Source organism: Bolinopsis microptera, chromosome 4 (genome assembly GCF_026151205.1).
Source record: "Bolinopsis microptera isolate Bmic1 chromosome 4, MBARI_Bmic_1.0, whole genome shotgun sequence".
Classification (NCBI taxonomy): domain Eukaryota; kingdom Metazoa; phylum Ctenophora; class Tentaculata; order Lobata; family Bolinopsidae; genus Bolinopsis; species Bolinopsis microptera.
The window spans coordinates 5,731,357-5,746,646 of NC_087075.1; the positions used below are offsets into that span (position 1 = coordinate 5,731,357).

The following is a 15,290-nucleotide window of genomic DNA, read 5'->3' on the forward strand; positions in this document are numbered from 1 at the left end:
CTTTATTGTATCACAGAGTGGTGTTTGGCGCAAGTATTAGTAATAACCGTTTATATTATATTAGGCGTACAGAACTTGAAAAATCCTGCGCGCATCTGAGGTGTCGCCGTCGATTTGTATCAGTATGTGGTTTAGTTGTAGATCATTTCATACTTTGCGCGGTTTTGTTTCGTGTTAAAAATATAACGATGCGTATCATGTCACGTCATATTACTGCATCGTATGCCAACTTTATTGACTGTAATAAAATATTCTGTCTCGTCTTATTTATTATTTGTATGTAACATAAACTAAAATATTTTGATGCTTACTCGACACATTTACATTATATACTAGGGCTCTTACTAAATCGCTCGCCCAAAAATTTCACGTGACTTTGGTTTTTTTGGTTTTGCAGCCGTACAAAACGGTTTTACATAAACCCTAATCCCAACCGTAACCCTAACCATAACCCTGAAGTTGCTCTATCCAGAGCCCTCTCGCTTGCAGTAGCGCGCGACCTGCCGTAGGCGGCAAAAGATCCTACTTGTGAAACAAGCGCGTCACGCAGTACGCGTAGGCACATGGCTATGTGAAACCCTGAAGCTATCCATAATCTTAACCACAACCCTAATTAGCTAACCCTAACCCGAGCCCTAAATAATCGAATTTACGTTTTACTAGCCTGTCACGTGACCAAAACGGTATTTTGCCCATAACTCTCCAGGGAAGCATTTTAACCCTACGTCATGGAGGGTGATTCGGAATCAGCGTCCAAAAATACACCGATCTAGATCACTTTCGTGCTTAAAGGGCCTTTTCACAAGAATTTTCTTAAAATTTGGGCGAGCGCGAGCGATTTAGTAGGTGCGATATTTTAGTACTACAGCAAAATATTAGTCAGGGACGAAACGGAATCTCGTTAGCTTTTCGTGTTAAAAGCGATTTCTCAACGGTTATCACCTCTCTAGATGATTCTTAAAACATTTGGACTTCATTGCATTTTTGAAATAAATGCAATGAGGGCGTTTTCGGCCACACCCTTTTTCAGGGTTTCGCGGTCACTCGAATTTTTGTATATCAGCTCAGGAAGGTCTAAAAGACTATTCTGATACACCAAAATGTGCCTAATAGCCACATTTATATACAACTTATGAAGCAACATATACCTTACAATGCTTCGTTTCGGAATTATGGCCGAAAAACGGTTTTTGGCTTGACGCAGTTCATAATTTCCGTGATTTTTGGCATTTCCGCCTAGGAAGGTCGTAGAGACTATTCTGATATACTAAAATGTACATAATGGCCACATTTATGTACAACTTATGAAGCAACATATACCCTAAAAGGCTTACTTTCGGAAATGTGGCTGAAAAACGAATTTTTGCCGAGCGAACAAGACAGTATTCACAAATGGGCTATTGGACTGTTAACTAAAAAGGTCTTAAAGAAGACTCATGAGGAACATAGCATTTGTCACAAGATGTAAGATGACTCACTTTGTGTCCAGAAACACTCACAAAAATTGTAGAATAATCTACTTTATTGGGCATCTCTCTTAATGGGCCAGGACAGCAGCATATTTTTGTCTTACGAAAGGGCAATTTTTCAAAATTACGGTTTCTTTAGTAAAGGTCAAAGTAAAGGTCAAAGGGTCAGTTGCTAACAGCAGATTGTTTGCAATTGCCGACTCATGCACATCATATACTCAAAAACGTTCACTTTAGGAGTCATTAGTAAATAAGTTTAACTATACTGCATGATTTGTGAAAACTCCAACAATTTTTCATTGGCACCAATTTAGCCAAAATGTAAATTCAACTTTTAATTTATTCATTCCATAAAACCATATTGTTGCTTGACCGCTGACCAGTACCCCACTTTATAATTATAATTGACTTCACTGCCTCGACCAATATTGGTCTGTAATCCCTGGATTGAGATCTGTTGGCTGCAGTTTAATTTAGCTCATTTACCATTTAAATAGTAATTTACCGCAGTGGTTTGGTTCGCATAGATTTTCCCATCGTATGATAATGTGTGTCATTCCCTCGTTTTTTAATCAAGTGGTTACTAGCTAGCTCTTTTGTTATTACAGCTGCCTCGAGATCTTATCTAGGGCACTAATGCATTAGTACTAGAACACTAGAACTGTAATTCTAGAACTTCAGATTAAGATTACTTGACTGAATGGCAGGGTTCGAGAGTCGACTCTAAAACTCTCAGTTTAGGAGTGATTAGTAGATGCATGATGTGCGAAAACTCTAACTAGACAAGGATCATGCTTAATAAAAGTGTTCCTCGACTTGAACTTAAGTCTCGTAAGCCCAAACTGGAGTTTGGGCCACTGAATAGAATACAACCTGATATTAATTTTAGGATTTCGGGAAATTCATTCAGATTTTTATTCTTTGGTTTTTCAATTGTGCTACGAATCCGAGTTTGAGTTGATAACACCGAATTTCCTGTTTGACTCTCAAAGAGAGGAACCAAGGCGTAGGTTCCTCTTTTTGGCTCTGAGATCCAACTTTAAGATCGGACTTCGGAGATCATTGCGTCGGAGATCATGTAAGTGTAAAATCAGTACCGGAGATCAGACTTTTTTGCTTGATATTGGACCTATAAATCTAATGATATATTCGAAACAGCACGGGATTTAACCAAGGTTAATTTAGATAATATATACCAGTTTTCGGGGTTACAAGACCCCACGAAAGGCAGGCAGAGCATCCTAAATCCTCATGCTATCCTCACGTTGACCATCTAGGTCCATACCCCAGCCTCTCATTAGAAAACAGCTACTAGGCCCGATATCCGTCCCTTGTCCCGTAGTACTAGCGCCCCGTAAGTAAGAGATCGTTCAAATTTTGGTCATTTAGACCCCCTCCCCGCTCTAAAATCCACTTTAGCACTTTACCGAAAGCTGGAAAAATTTCACATGTGAAACCTAAATAGCTAAATCAGCATCTCGAGACCTTCTATTATATAAACCCCGTGATCCTACTATAATCTTATAACTTATAAGGCATTGCATGCCGAAATTAAGATCCACCTCAACTGGTGATATGAACCTGGTATGTTACCTGAATGCCCTCAGTCAAATCTCGAACCCTGCTAATGCTATTCTGCCAAGTAACCTTAATATGAGGTTCTAGAATTACAGTTCTAATGTTCTTAGTTAGTGCCCATGCCCCAGATAAGATCTCGAGGCAGCTGTAATAACAGAAGAACTAGCCAGTCACCACTTGATTAAATATGGGGTCATTCTGAAGTGAGAACCAAACCACTGCGGTATTATAGGAAATTAACTAAATTAAACTGCGGCCAACAGATCTCAATCCAGGGATTACAGATCAATATTGGTCGAGGCACTTAAAGTGGGGTACTGGTCAGCTGTCAAGCAACAATCTGGCCCGGATCCAGTGCCGATTTATTTTAGGTGCGGTATTCTTGGTACATATATCATGGTTTCATGGCATGAATATAAATAAAAAGTTTGAAATTGAATTTTGGTCAACAACGTTAATGTGGCTCTAGCTATGTGTTGGTTCAGCCGAATTAATTATTATGTTTAATCAAGTTTATTTTTCTCGTTAGTTGTCATCCGGCCAAACATTAAGCAACTTATATTGCAGTACCATTCATCAATTTGTATATCAAAATATTTCATTGTAATTTTGCATGGCTGAAATGTAACGCTTGATTTATATATATAATGATTAATTGAATTTTCAAATAAATAAAAAAAACACATTTTATTTAAATTGGTGCCAAGGAAAAATTGTTGGGGTTGTCACAAATCATGTAGTAGTTATTTACTAATGACTCCTAAAGTGAGCGTTTTTGAGTATATTCGATGTACATGAGTCGGCAATTGCGAACAATTTGCTGTTAGCAGCCGATCCTTTGACCTTAAGAAACCGTAATTTTGAAAAATTGCCCTTTCGTAAAACACAAATATGCTGCTGTCCTGGCCCATTAAAGCATTAAGAGAGATGACCAATAAAGTAGATCATTCTCCAATTTTTGTAGGTGTTTCTGGACACAAAGTGAGTCATCTTACATCTTGTGACAAATGCTATGTTCCTCATGAATCTTCTTTAAGACCTTTTTAGTTAACAGTCCAATAGCCCATTTGTGAATACTGTCTTGTTCGCTCGGCAAAAATTCGTTTTTCAGCCACATTTCCGAAAGTAAGCCTTTTAGGGTATATGTTGCTTCATAAGTTGTATATAAATGTGGCCGTTATGTACATTTTAGTGTATCAGAATAGTCTCTGCGACCTTCCTAGGCGAAAATGCCAAAAATCACGGAAAATATGAACTGCTTCAAGCCAAAAACCGTTTTTCGGCCATATTTCCGAAACGAAGCATTTTAAGGTATATGTTGCTTCATAAGTTGTATATAAATGTGGCTATTAGGCACATTTTGGTGTATCGGAATAGTCTTTAAAACCTTCCTGGGCTGAAATACAAAAATTCGATTGACCGCGAAACCCTGAAAAGGGGTGTGGCCGAAAACGCCCTCATTGCATTTATTTCAAAAATGCAATGAAGTCCAAATGTTTTAAGAATCATCTAGAGAGGTGATAACCGTTGAGAAATCGCTTTTAACACGAAAAGCTAACGAGATAGCCTTTTAGAACGGTTGGGATCCGACTATATAGCCGGTATTTGATAAGTCACAGGTATGCAGCAAAAAATTTGACGGGTGATACTCGTAAAATATTTGTTCCAATTTGGACCGCGTCGACGAGTCCAACGCGGCGCGCGTTTTGCTGGTTGTAAACCTACAACAAAAAATAACCAGCGTTGGCGTACTCAATGTCAACTCTTAGCGCCTATTACATAGTTTCAAACTATTTTCAACACTACATATCTACACAGCTATTACATTTATTTATTTTTTTGCTGATAAGGACGATTAATTATCAAACAGTATATATACAATAAAGCTAAGTAATTCAAGTGTTGAAAATGGCAGAGCACAATACAGAGGTAACGGAAATTGTCCACTGCTACCAATATTATATATTATATAATTGCAATAATATCAAATATGAAATATCAACAATCAGATATATAGTAAAATACAATTTAGTAAAATACAATTTTTATTTTCCACAGAAGAATCAATACATTTTGAATTACAAATATCCGATAATTCCATTAATAATCATTAAAAGTTGCTTTGTCATTTGTAAAATCAAAAACGAAAAGCCGTACGCTGAACGCGCGCAGCATTTTTTATGCAGCTGCCTAGCTTGTAGCCGCAAACATCAAAGCCGCCGCGCACGCCCAGTGCTTGGGGTATTCTCATTGACAATTAAATGTTTGGTCAGAGATATTTATATACAATTCCTAAATTAAATCAATAATCATGTTAATATGAGTATTCAAAACTACTCCATACTCGACAAAAAATATTTGCCGGCCTATCGACGATTCAGTTGCCGAAACAAAAATCAAATGTTTGCTTTTTCGTTTCGAGAACTGTTTGAACTCAGTACTATATCCGACTAATCATACTTTATAATGGTTAAAAAACAAAGTAAAAAGATCTTCCTCGATGGGCCGGCATTCGCAACAGTACGACAAACGATGACACCACCACCAGCCCTTAATTGATAAGTCCATGGGTGACGGGATAAAGTTAAAGTAAGATGTGTAACTTCATATTGCCTATCACCTATCACCTAAGTTGCTTTGCATATACTGCTCCTAGTTACACGATAGCGATCTCAGTTCCCAATAACGTGTGACCCAACAGAATTGAAGGGATTTTGGAATGACACGTACATTTTTCATTAACACGTGCCCTGATTACCTCCTCCGTTGAGCTACTATACGGGGAACGTTAAGTTAAGGTGAACATTGGTACAAAAATATAATAATATAGCAGTTTATCTCAAAGTTAAAATCACTATTTGTTAAAGTATACAAACAGTTCTATTCAAAAGAACAAAGTCCGAGAGCAGAGAGAAGATTTGGAGACTATACACGCATGTGTGGGGTTTAAATTTGGTATTAGTAATTTTAGGGTTCGACCGAAAATGTTGGTCGGTTGGTTAATAGGGAGCAGTCACTGTCATTAGAATTATCAGATTAGGGGCAACAATTAGAATCAAATTGGACATATTGTGTATTGTGGCCCAGAAATCAGTGAAACCTAGAATGGCGGTAAAATGCTAGCGCGCCTTGTTATGCGCGCTAACATACTAGCTGCTGAAAATAAAGATAAAGATGTGTATCCATGATAATGTCGTTTGGCGGCAGCGCCTGCCGATCCTGGATTATATTGTGTTTAACTTAGAATTCAGTCATTTCATTCAGCACCATACCTGCACTGTTTTGGGCATTCATCAATGACTTTTGTAATTTATTCTTAACAGAAGAACAAGAGGAATTAAAATTAAATGAGCCAATTTTACAAAACTCGTTCCACAGCCACGCTGATTTATAGATAAATTGTTTAGTTGGAGAAGGTGTGATTAACATATTGTCTTTCCTATGAGATATGGTGAACATTGAAATTGGTACTCTTGTCTTAATTATCTTTAAAAATTCCATTAGGCAATGTAGTCTATATAGGTTCTCCACAGCTAGTAATTTATGTTTTGCAAATAGAGGTTTGGTAGACTCCTTAACATAAAAATCGCAACCCAAACGTTGGGAGCCAAACGGTCTAACTCTAGCACATGTTTTGAATTTGTCTACATACCTTTTATGGTCTCCGAATAGAATTCTTATACATTTCTTCTAGGTAATAAATAGTGGTTTTAACTGGATATTAGGAATACCTCCCCAGACAGAAATAGCAAAACCAAGATGTGATTCAAAGAGAGAATGGTAAATTTGTATAGTGATTCTGGTAAGCATTTTTTAATACGGTAGATACGTCCACATAACAAGCACTGCTTACTTTTTTGTTAAGAGATTGTATATACACATCTACTCCATCATAGGGGCAGGGATGAGGTTATAAGAGACTTTATTGAGAATTATGTAATGTAACGTGATGGAAATATTTTAAACGGGCATATCCTGTCCAAACCCAGATGCACTACATGAAGAATTCGTTGTAACTTTGTTTGAAAAGCATTAATAGAAACCCATCTATCCTGTCCATGTAATTGGTAAAGCTTATTTAAGGTTTATTCTAGATTGTTAAATTTTTGATTGTCAGGAAACTCGTACAATACATTACGGGTATATGACCCCCAGAATATAGGTGGCCCCCAAAATATAGGTCATGTTAGTGGATACAGTTCTAACCAAGATAAGCGATACTAATGGGATCTGTTACTGCTAGGTTGGAGTAAAACATGTAACTAATGTTTCTGGATAAGAATTTTGGACCTACATGAGGTATTTTGGTATATTTGGTCATGACAGCGAAAGATTTAAACGATGTTGTCATTTTCTAGAGGGGTAAATATGGCGAAAAATGGTCATGACAAAAATCTGTCCAACACATGCCATTAAGACTACTGGTATGAGTATGAGTATTATTTTAAGCTATCTTTTCATCGAGACATCTGCAAACTGACAATTTGGAAAAAAGTTATGGCCACCACAATTTTACGGTCCCCCAGAATATAGGTCTATACGACCCCCAGAATATATGTTGGTCAAAAACCCTGAACATGCCCAAAACCATGCTTTGGGATGCTCTACTTGTAGCTACTAGTCTCCTGAACACACATATTAAGTTTTATCAAAATTGGATAAAAATTGGCCGAGTTATGGGATAAAAACCATATGCCCCAAATTTGATCGATTTTGGTCCATAAATTAGTCAAATATCAATATTTTTGAATAAAACCAACTTTATATGGAAGGTAAGCCTATACTACACATTCTCTATGATTATCAGCTCAATATCTACCTAACTGTGGATTCTGTGTTCAAATAATCGCAAAAAATGAACAAAATCACCCATATCTCAGTTCGCGATATTTGCAAAACTGACTTCGCTCAAAACAATAGAACTCAATAGGGTTTCAATATTTTCACATGAAATTTTCAGAATCAACGTAGAATTGTCTCATGACCTTAAGTTTTGGGACAGAATTTTGAGTTAGGCCTTTAAAAAAATTTGGCGGCCAAAAATGTCTGATTTACAGTCATTGAGGTGCACATTGTATTGATACAGATAAAAACAGCCCCCCTCAATCATATCTAGGGACACTCCTTCAATCTTATTTGAGTATTTAGTTAAGATCCCTACTAAATGAGTGCATGAAAGCTTTTTAACTAGTAAAATTAAAGATTTTACTCATTACGGGTATATAAGTATATGGCCCCCAGAATATAGGTTTTTTAAAAAAATAGCGACCAAGATTCTGCATTTTCTCTGTCACCCTGAGCATTGAGGAATGTGGGGTAGTGATGAGAAACAGTTAAAGAACATATGCAGAAGAGATGGCATCATCAAAATGTTATGAAGATGGAGTATTTGAGGACGATTTTTGCATACCTATATTCTGGGGGCCTTAGTTTTTGGTTTTTTGCTATTAAGTATACTCTAAACCATTTCAATTTATTATCTGGAGCCATTGGCATCATTAATACAGTCTCAGCAACATATTCTGACTGCATATAACTGTCTGTGACAATTTTAGAAAAACTTAGGAACAGATGTTTGGACCTATATTCTGGGGGCCCTGTTAAAAAATGGTATTTTTACAGGTGAAAAAAAAGTACACTTAAAAACCTAATAATTATTTTCAACTACCTAAGAAACATTTAAAGGGTTATTATGTACATATTTACACCCTTAAACATGCTTAGAAGTAGTTTTAACACCTGTTTCTAAGTGCTCAAAAAGCGACCTGTAACCTTGCATTTTGCAAGTGATTTGATCTGTTATAAAACTACACAATAGTGTAATGCAACGTTGTATACTACACCGTTAAGTAATCCAGCCTGGGAACGCTGTAAAAGTATAAAGGCTGCAAATTTAGCGAATTGTTCAGCTTAATCGCAGTGATTTTACCCTCCAAAATTGCAGTACATAAAACAATTTTAGGCAGATGCAGGGTCAAACTATTTTCGGCACCTATATATTGCCTCTGGTACCGTCTGGGCAAAATTCACGACAAAAACGATTAGCTGAATTATTGTCCAAGACGCTCAAGGTCCCTTGAGATGAACTAAATGTTGGGGAACTGGAGCAGCTCTATAAAAGGGATAGCTGAGATCTCATGTCTCAACATTCAAACTCCACCTTGTTTTACTAGGAAAACAAGTTTTAAATTTTGGTATTTATTAATAACAATCAAAACATATCATACCATAAAAATAAGGCCTGTACATTTTATTACAAAAGTATCAAAGTGTTTAATTTGACTGCGCAGTTTAATCTTAAAATGTTCAAGCTCTGGTTATATTTGTTAGAGTTAGATATTAGGACGCAATGAAACTACCGGACCACGATGTATGGGTACTTGCCACCCCATGGAAACATTAAAATATATCGACTCTGTTACATCGTTTCTTCAAATTATTTGTTTTATACGGCCCCAACGTTAATGTGGCTCTTGCTATGTGTTGGTTCAGCCGAATTAATTATTATGTAATCAAGTTTTTTTTTCTCTTTTAGTTAGTTGTCATCCAGCCAAACATTAAGCAACTTATATTGCAGTACCATTTATCAATCAGTATATCAAAATATGTCATTGTAATTTTACATAGCTGAAATGTAACGCTTGATTTATATATATAATAATTAATTGAATTTTCAAATTTAAAAACAAATAGTAGTGTTGAAAGTATTAAAAAAATATATGTCTCTATATTTGAATTCCACTTTGTTTTATTTAATTCCAAAAATATCACAGTGATTAGTCTGACTACGCAGTAGCCAGAGCACAGTATTAATCTGCTTCTGAAGATATTTGGAATACAATGCAGCAAGTTCAGTGAAAGCTGAGGGAAGGCCAAATTCCGTGAGGAAAAATTCTCAAAATTGGTAAAAAGAATTGATAATTATTAAAAGTTTCATTGTAACACCAATGATTAAGAATATTACTTTTTAGGAATGGAAGATGGTGACTCGGTAACACTTACCAAAACTGAGAGAGTTATCAGATTATTCGACAAGCTCTTCATCAACTTATACATCAAACCCCTCGGAACATTCATTTATTTATTATGCCTTATATCTTTTATTGCCATCCTCAGTGCTCTTGCGTTTTTAATTCATCCGATTGAAATAGACTTCTCATTGAGTTCCCTGATTGTTCCTACGCATCATGCATCTCTGAAGCTTCAATCATACCTAGCTGCTAAACATGCCATGGCTAATGGCATGGAAGAGGGTTCCTTTGTCCGGGAAACCAGCAACAAAAGTAACTTTCATTCAATCAACAAGCGGTCGTATGCTTCGAATCCCTTCAAAGCTCCCCCTGGCTTGACATTCCAGACACCTTACTCTCAGACAGCTCTATATCCGTTCTGGACGTTAGACGTGGTGTTTGTTGCAGTGGGAAATAACTCCAATATGTTAACGGAGGACAGAGTTCAGTATGTTAAGTATGTGGAACAGGAGATTTCAGAACACAAAGATTACAGCAGGTTTGTTTGTACAGGGTACTAGGTAGTTAAAATATAGTAATGTTTCTAATATAGTCATGACAGTAAGTTTAATTACCTTTACTCACAGTATCAGTAAGTTTAATTATCTTTACTCACAGTATCAGTAAGTTTAATAATCTTTATTCACAATATCAGTAAGTTTAATTATCTTTACTCACAATATCAGTAAGTTTAATTATACTTATTACTTAATCACAATTATACCAATAAGTTTAATTATCTTAACAATACCGGTTAGTTGTTGACAAGGGATTTTTTTTCTAACGTTTTATTTTCACTACTCTATTTTGGCTCTAGTGCAGCTAATGAATGTTTAACGCAAGTAAGACATCATCAATATGTGATAATTTTGGAAATAATAAGGTACAATTTTCAATCTCAACTGGCGTAAAACAAGAACTTGTTGCAAAAATCAATAAATTAATGACATGCAACAAATTTATCCAAAAAAGATTAAAGTTCATTCAGCACTCGCATTATCACTATAGAAGTTGATATGGTGACTGAAAAAACACTACATAAAATTAAACAACATCAAAATAAGAGCAATTTTGGAGCAAAAAATTTAATTAATTTTGATGGTAATAACGTAACTTTTATTTGAAAAATAATAACTGAAAAATATTTGATCGGTAAAACTTATTATCAAGTAAAAATGGGATAGCAAAATTGCTGATTGGTAAAAATGTGAGTGCCTAAAGCTATGAGCGCAACGGTTATTTACACTTACCAAATTTCAGCCGGCAAAGTACATAATCATAATATAATAACAGTTAACATACGTGAAATACCTGTCCTGCACTCACTCAAAATCATAATGTACAAGTATACTAAAACTTAATAAACCTAATGAACACTTTAAACAATAAACAATAAGTATTATCTAGTGTCGTTTAGTAACCATACAATCAGTAACGTTGTAAACTATACACTTTTCTACAAACTCCCAGTCTGTAATGTCAGGTAACCATTTCTCCCTCCACTGCCACACACCTACCACAGTAACTATGTTAACAGCAGCTGTGTGTCCTGACAAAGAAGCATACCAGAACATTTCATATGCAGAGATGATATCATGGAAGTGTACTCCAGTGTCTATGTAATCCTCACTGTTTGTACACAGTTCTAATGTAAAGTTACCGTCTTCCATAGCTGTATCTCTCAAGATAAAACCACATTTACCTGTCTCTGTGCAGGTTCCTGTACCAGGGTGTTTAAAGGTAAACAGGCGTTTACTCTCCTTATATTCTGTTACTGTAATTTCTCTATCAAGTTTTATGATAAGGTTCTGATGACTTGTGGTGAGCTTATCATTACTCTTAATCTCATTGAGCATATTGATAATATCATCAGACTGTGCAAGATTGGAATAGTTTAAGGCAGCAATAATGGTATCTAAGTATTCGCCTGATATTTTTTGGAGCCTTTTGTTGCTGCAGAGGTTCTGAAGTGAAGTTGAAAATGTCATTGCCTCTTCTTTATCGGGTGTGTTTTTGTAGAAAACCCGAAGCAGTAGGTCGACAACCAGGAACATCGTTGTAACGCGATCTTCAGAAATTCCCTTTATAATCTCATTTGTTTTTGTACAGCTACTAATTTGATCGAGATATTTCTTATCATCATAAACCACATGCACCAACGATTTCGTTTTCTTTCTCTCTCTACGACTGGTGACCAATTTTGAAGTATCCGACATCAATTTTAAAGAAAACTGCATATCAGCTACTGATATTTCAGGTAAATTCGAAACATATTCAAAAACATGATGAAAAAGTTCTTCATTCCGTTCACTACAGAACGCGAGGTTCATATTTTGAAGGAGATACTTAATCTTGTCTTGAAGTTTTCTTTGCCCAGTCAAATTCTGCATTATAGTTTGAAGAAACAGATCAGAGTTACTTCCTCCCAATGTCAACATCAGATCTATTTGCCCTTCCTCCAGTCTGTCAACATCCGACATATACTCGGAGATGAATGCTGAATTGTCCTGGACCAATAGACAGGACTTTAACTCGTTCAACATATCTTTATCCTCCCACTTTATAAAGATATACCAGCTCTCATTCAATGTGAATGTCTTGTCTGCAGTTTCTGTGGCGGAATTGATTCTCCTCCTCAACCAACTGATACAGCTTCCCTTTAACCAATCGATTTCAATTTTCAAATACTCTGGAAAGTTTATGTATCTCTTGGTACATATGATCTTCAATATCTACAAACTGTTTGTCCTCTAGTAATGTTAGAAACAATGTCACAGCTTCAGGTGTAAAATCATATATTTCAAGCTCATCATACTTCAGCTCTTCTATTAGGTAACGAAACATACGACTCTCAGTTGTGAGTCTTTCTTTTGAGACCAGCAAAGGGTCTCCGTCTCTTATCTTGATAACAATATTTTGTTCTCCCATGGTCGCCTGTTAGAAATATTGTTAAATCCCAGTTTCACAAACAGTCAGTACAACTTGAATTATCTTAAACCCTGAATCTGTTGGTTATTTATTTTTTATTTATAACTCGTTACTTGCAGTATTTTGTACAACTTACAATATTCAAACACTCAAAATAAGACACGACTAAATTTAACGATAGGATAATAGAAAAAGTAAGATCACAACTTGAAACGGACTACATTCAAAGTTACAACAAAGAAGGCAGGAGAAGTAAAACGATGATGAGACCGCAGGCGTGTGTAATGTGATACCCAACTACTCAACCAAAAAATCTAAGACTACTCAACCAGTCATTATTTACTGAGATATTTATAAACGTATTATGGGAGAATAAGGGCGATTATATTATAAAGATTGGAAATATTAAGCTGTGTGTTTACGGCGCTATGGATGAATTTAACAATGACTCAGGCTCAATTCAACAATAAATTGTTGAATATTGTTTGAAAATTAAACTATTTAAACATTTTTGTCACCATGTTCACGTTGGTCTTGCGAAATTTAATATAAAGATGCAGTGAAACTATCGGACTACGATGAATGGGGACTAGTCATGTTTCTAATATAGTCATTAGTCACATGGAATTCAACTTTTCAACTTGGTTTCCAATTTTATTTAACATCATACACTAGCTCGCTGTTAACGTTATTCTTCACTATGTTAATATCTTATCGTTTTAAACACCACGTGACCACGTCTCTCTTTCACTTTCACTTTCACTTTAAACACTCTCTCTTTCAGATTCTGCCTGATGACACGTTCCCAAACATACAGTGAGGGGTGGCAGTGCACGCCCAGCAATTCAATCACCACATACTTCTACCCCTCTATCCTTAATGGAGAACGAGTATTCGACGGTAACGGGCCTCGTTCAAAAGACGCACTTCCCGATGTACTGCGCTACGCTTTCAGTGTCTCATCTAAATCGTATTGGTTTGTCGACGAGAACTTCACCCCTTACAACATGCAGTCCCAACATTTGAGGTCTCAGTTCCTGTTTGGGTTCCCCATCAAGGGTTTCCGAGATTGGAGCCAAACGAGGGAGGAACAGAGGGAGCTGTACAAGGAATTCATAAAATCCTACATTCCAATCCTCGATCAAAAGTCAACAGACTCCGTGAAAGTCTATTACGGTTCAACGGATCTGTACGATTACCAGGCGTACTGGCTGTTTTGCGAGGATCTCAAGTTAGCGATATTCGCTCTTGTCATTGTTTACATCTACATGTCAATACACACCTTCTCGCTCATTCTGGCCTTCTTTGCCGGGGCCTGTATTCTTGGGAGTATCGGGGCTAGTTACTTTATTGTTCGGGTTTTGTTGGGCCACATTAAGATGAATGTTCTTAACGGGATATCATTGTTTGTTATTTTGGGGATCGGGGTTGACGATGCGTTCGTTTTTATAGACACTTATAAACAAAATGGCTTCATATTGGATCCAGCGGTGAGGCTTAAAAAGACATTCCAGGTAAATTATTGAAACTTGATAATTCAGATTGTAATCAATATTTTATCTGAATCTGAGGCAAAATCGTTCTTCAGAAGTTTTTGTTTCTACTGCAACTGCACTTGTATTCTGCCTGAACTACATAGCAAGAATACCATTTATTTTGTGATGCGAATATCAGTGTATCGGGCAGTATTCAGTAACTATATCCCAAATATTTCAGATTGCAGGGAAAGCGACTCTGTTCACCTCTGCCACCACAGCAGTAGCATACTCAGCGAATATCTTCAGCAAGATCCCAGCTGTATCCAACTTTGGGTACTGCATGTCTCTTCTAGTTGTCACGTGCTATGTTATTGGTAGGTGTATTTTATCTGAGAATTGTTAAGGTCACGTGCTAATGTCACGTGTTATGTCACGTGCTAATGTCACGTGCTATGTTATTTGTACATGCATTTTATCTGAGAATTCACAAGGTGTGGTCAAATTAAGACGGGGATGAGAGGTCAAATTAATAACTGATCATTGCTTCGCCTAACTTTTATTACAGTTTAATAGCCTAAATTTCTGTAGAAATGGACCACCCCTTCCTAGCTTATCATGATTCGCGAGACATGATTATTAGTTATTATCTTATTACCAAAGTTACCAGAGTTACTGTGACTTATTGTTACCATTATAACAGATGTGAACTAATACATACACACATGAACTTAAATAGGTAGACGCATAATCTTACATTCCATATAATGATCTAGTAACGGCTAAACGGCAATCAATAAAATCGGGGGGGGGGGGGGGGGGGGGGGGGG

The 15,290-nt window shown here is 36.4% G+C and overlaps 1 protein-coding gene across 2 annotated transcripts in view; it reads left to right on the forward strand.

The window, feature by feature from the left end:
- Positions 1-9,968: 9,968 nt before the first annotated feature.
- Positions 9,969-15,290, forward strand: part of LOC134814165 (protein dispatched homolog 3-like) — a 29,472-nt gene continuing 24,150 nt past the window's right edge. The window contains exons 1-3 of one of the 2 annotated variants that reach the window (XM_063822217.1): positions 9,969-10,556; positions 13,770-14,499; positions 14,702-14,837. In XM_063822217.1, coding sequence (XP_063678287.1) covers positions 10,021-10,556; positions 13,770-14,499; positions 14,702-14,837 — 1,402 coding nt within the window. In that variant the 5' untranslated portion in view covers positions 9,969-10,020. The remainder of the gene's footprint in view (positions 10,557-13,769; positions 14,500-14,701; positions 14,838-15,290) is intronic. The other variant, XM_063822216.1, reaches the window with a different exon arrangement.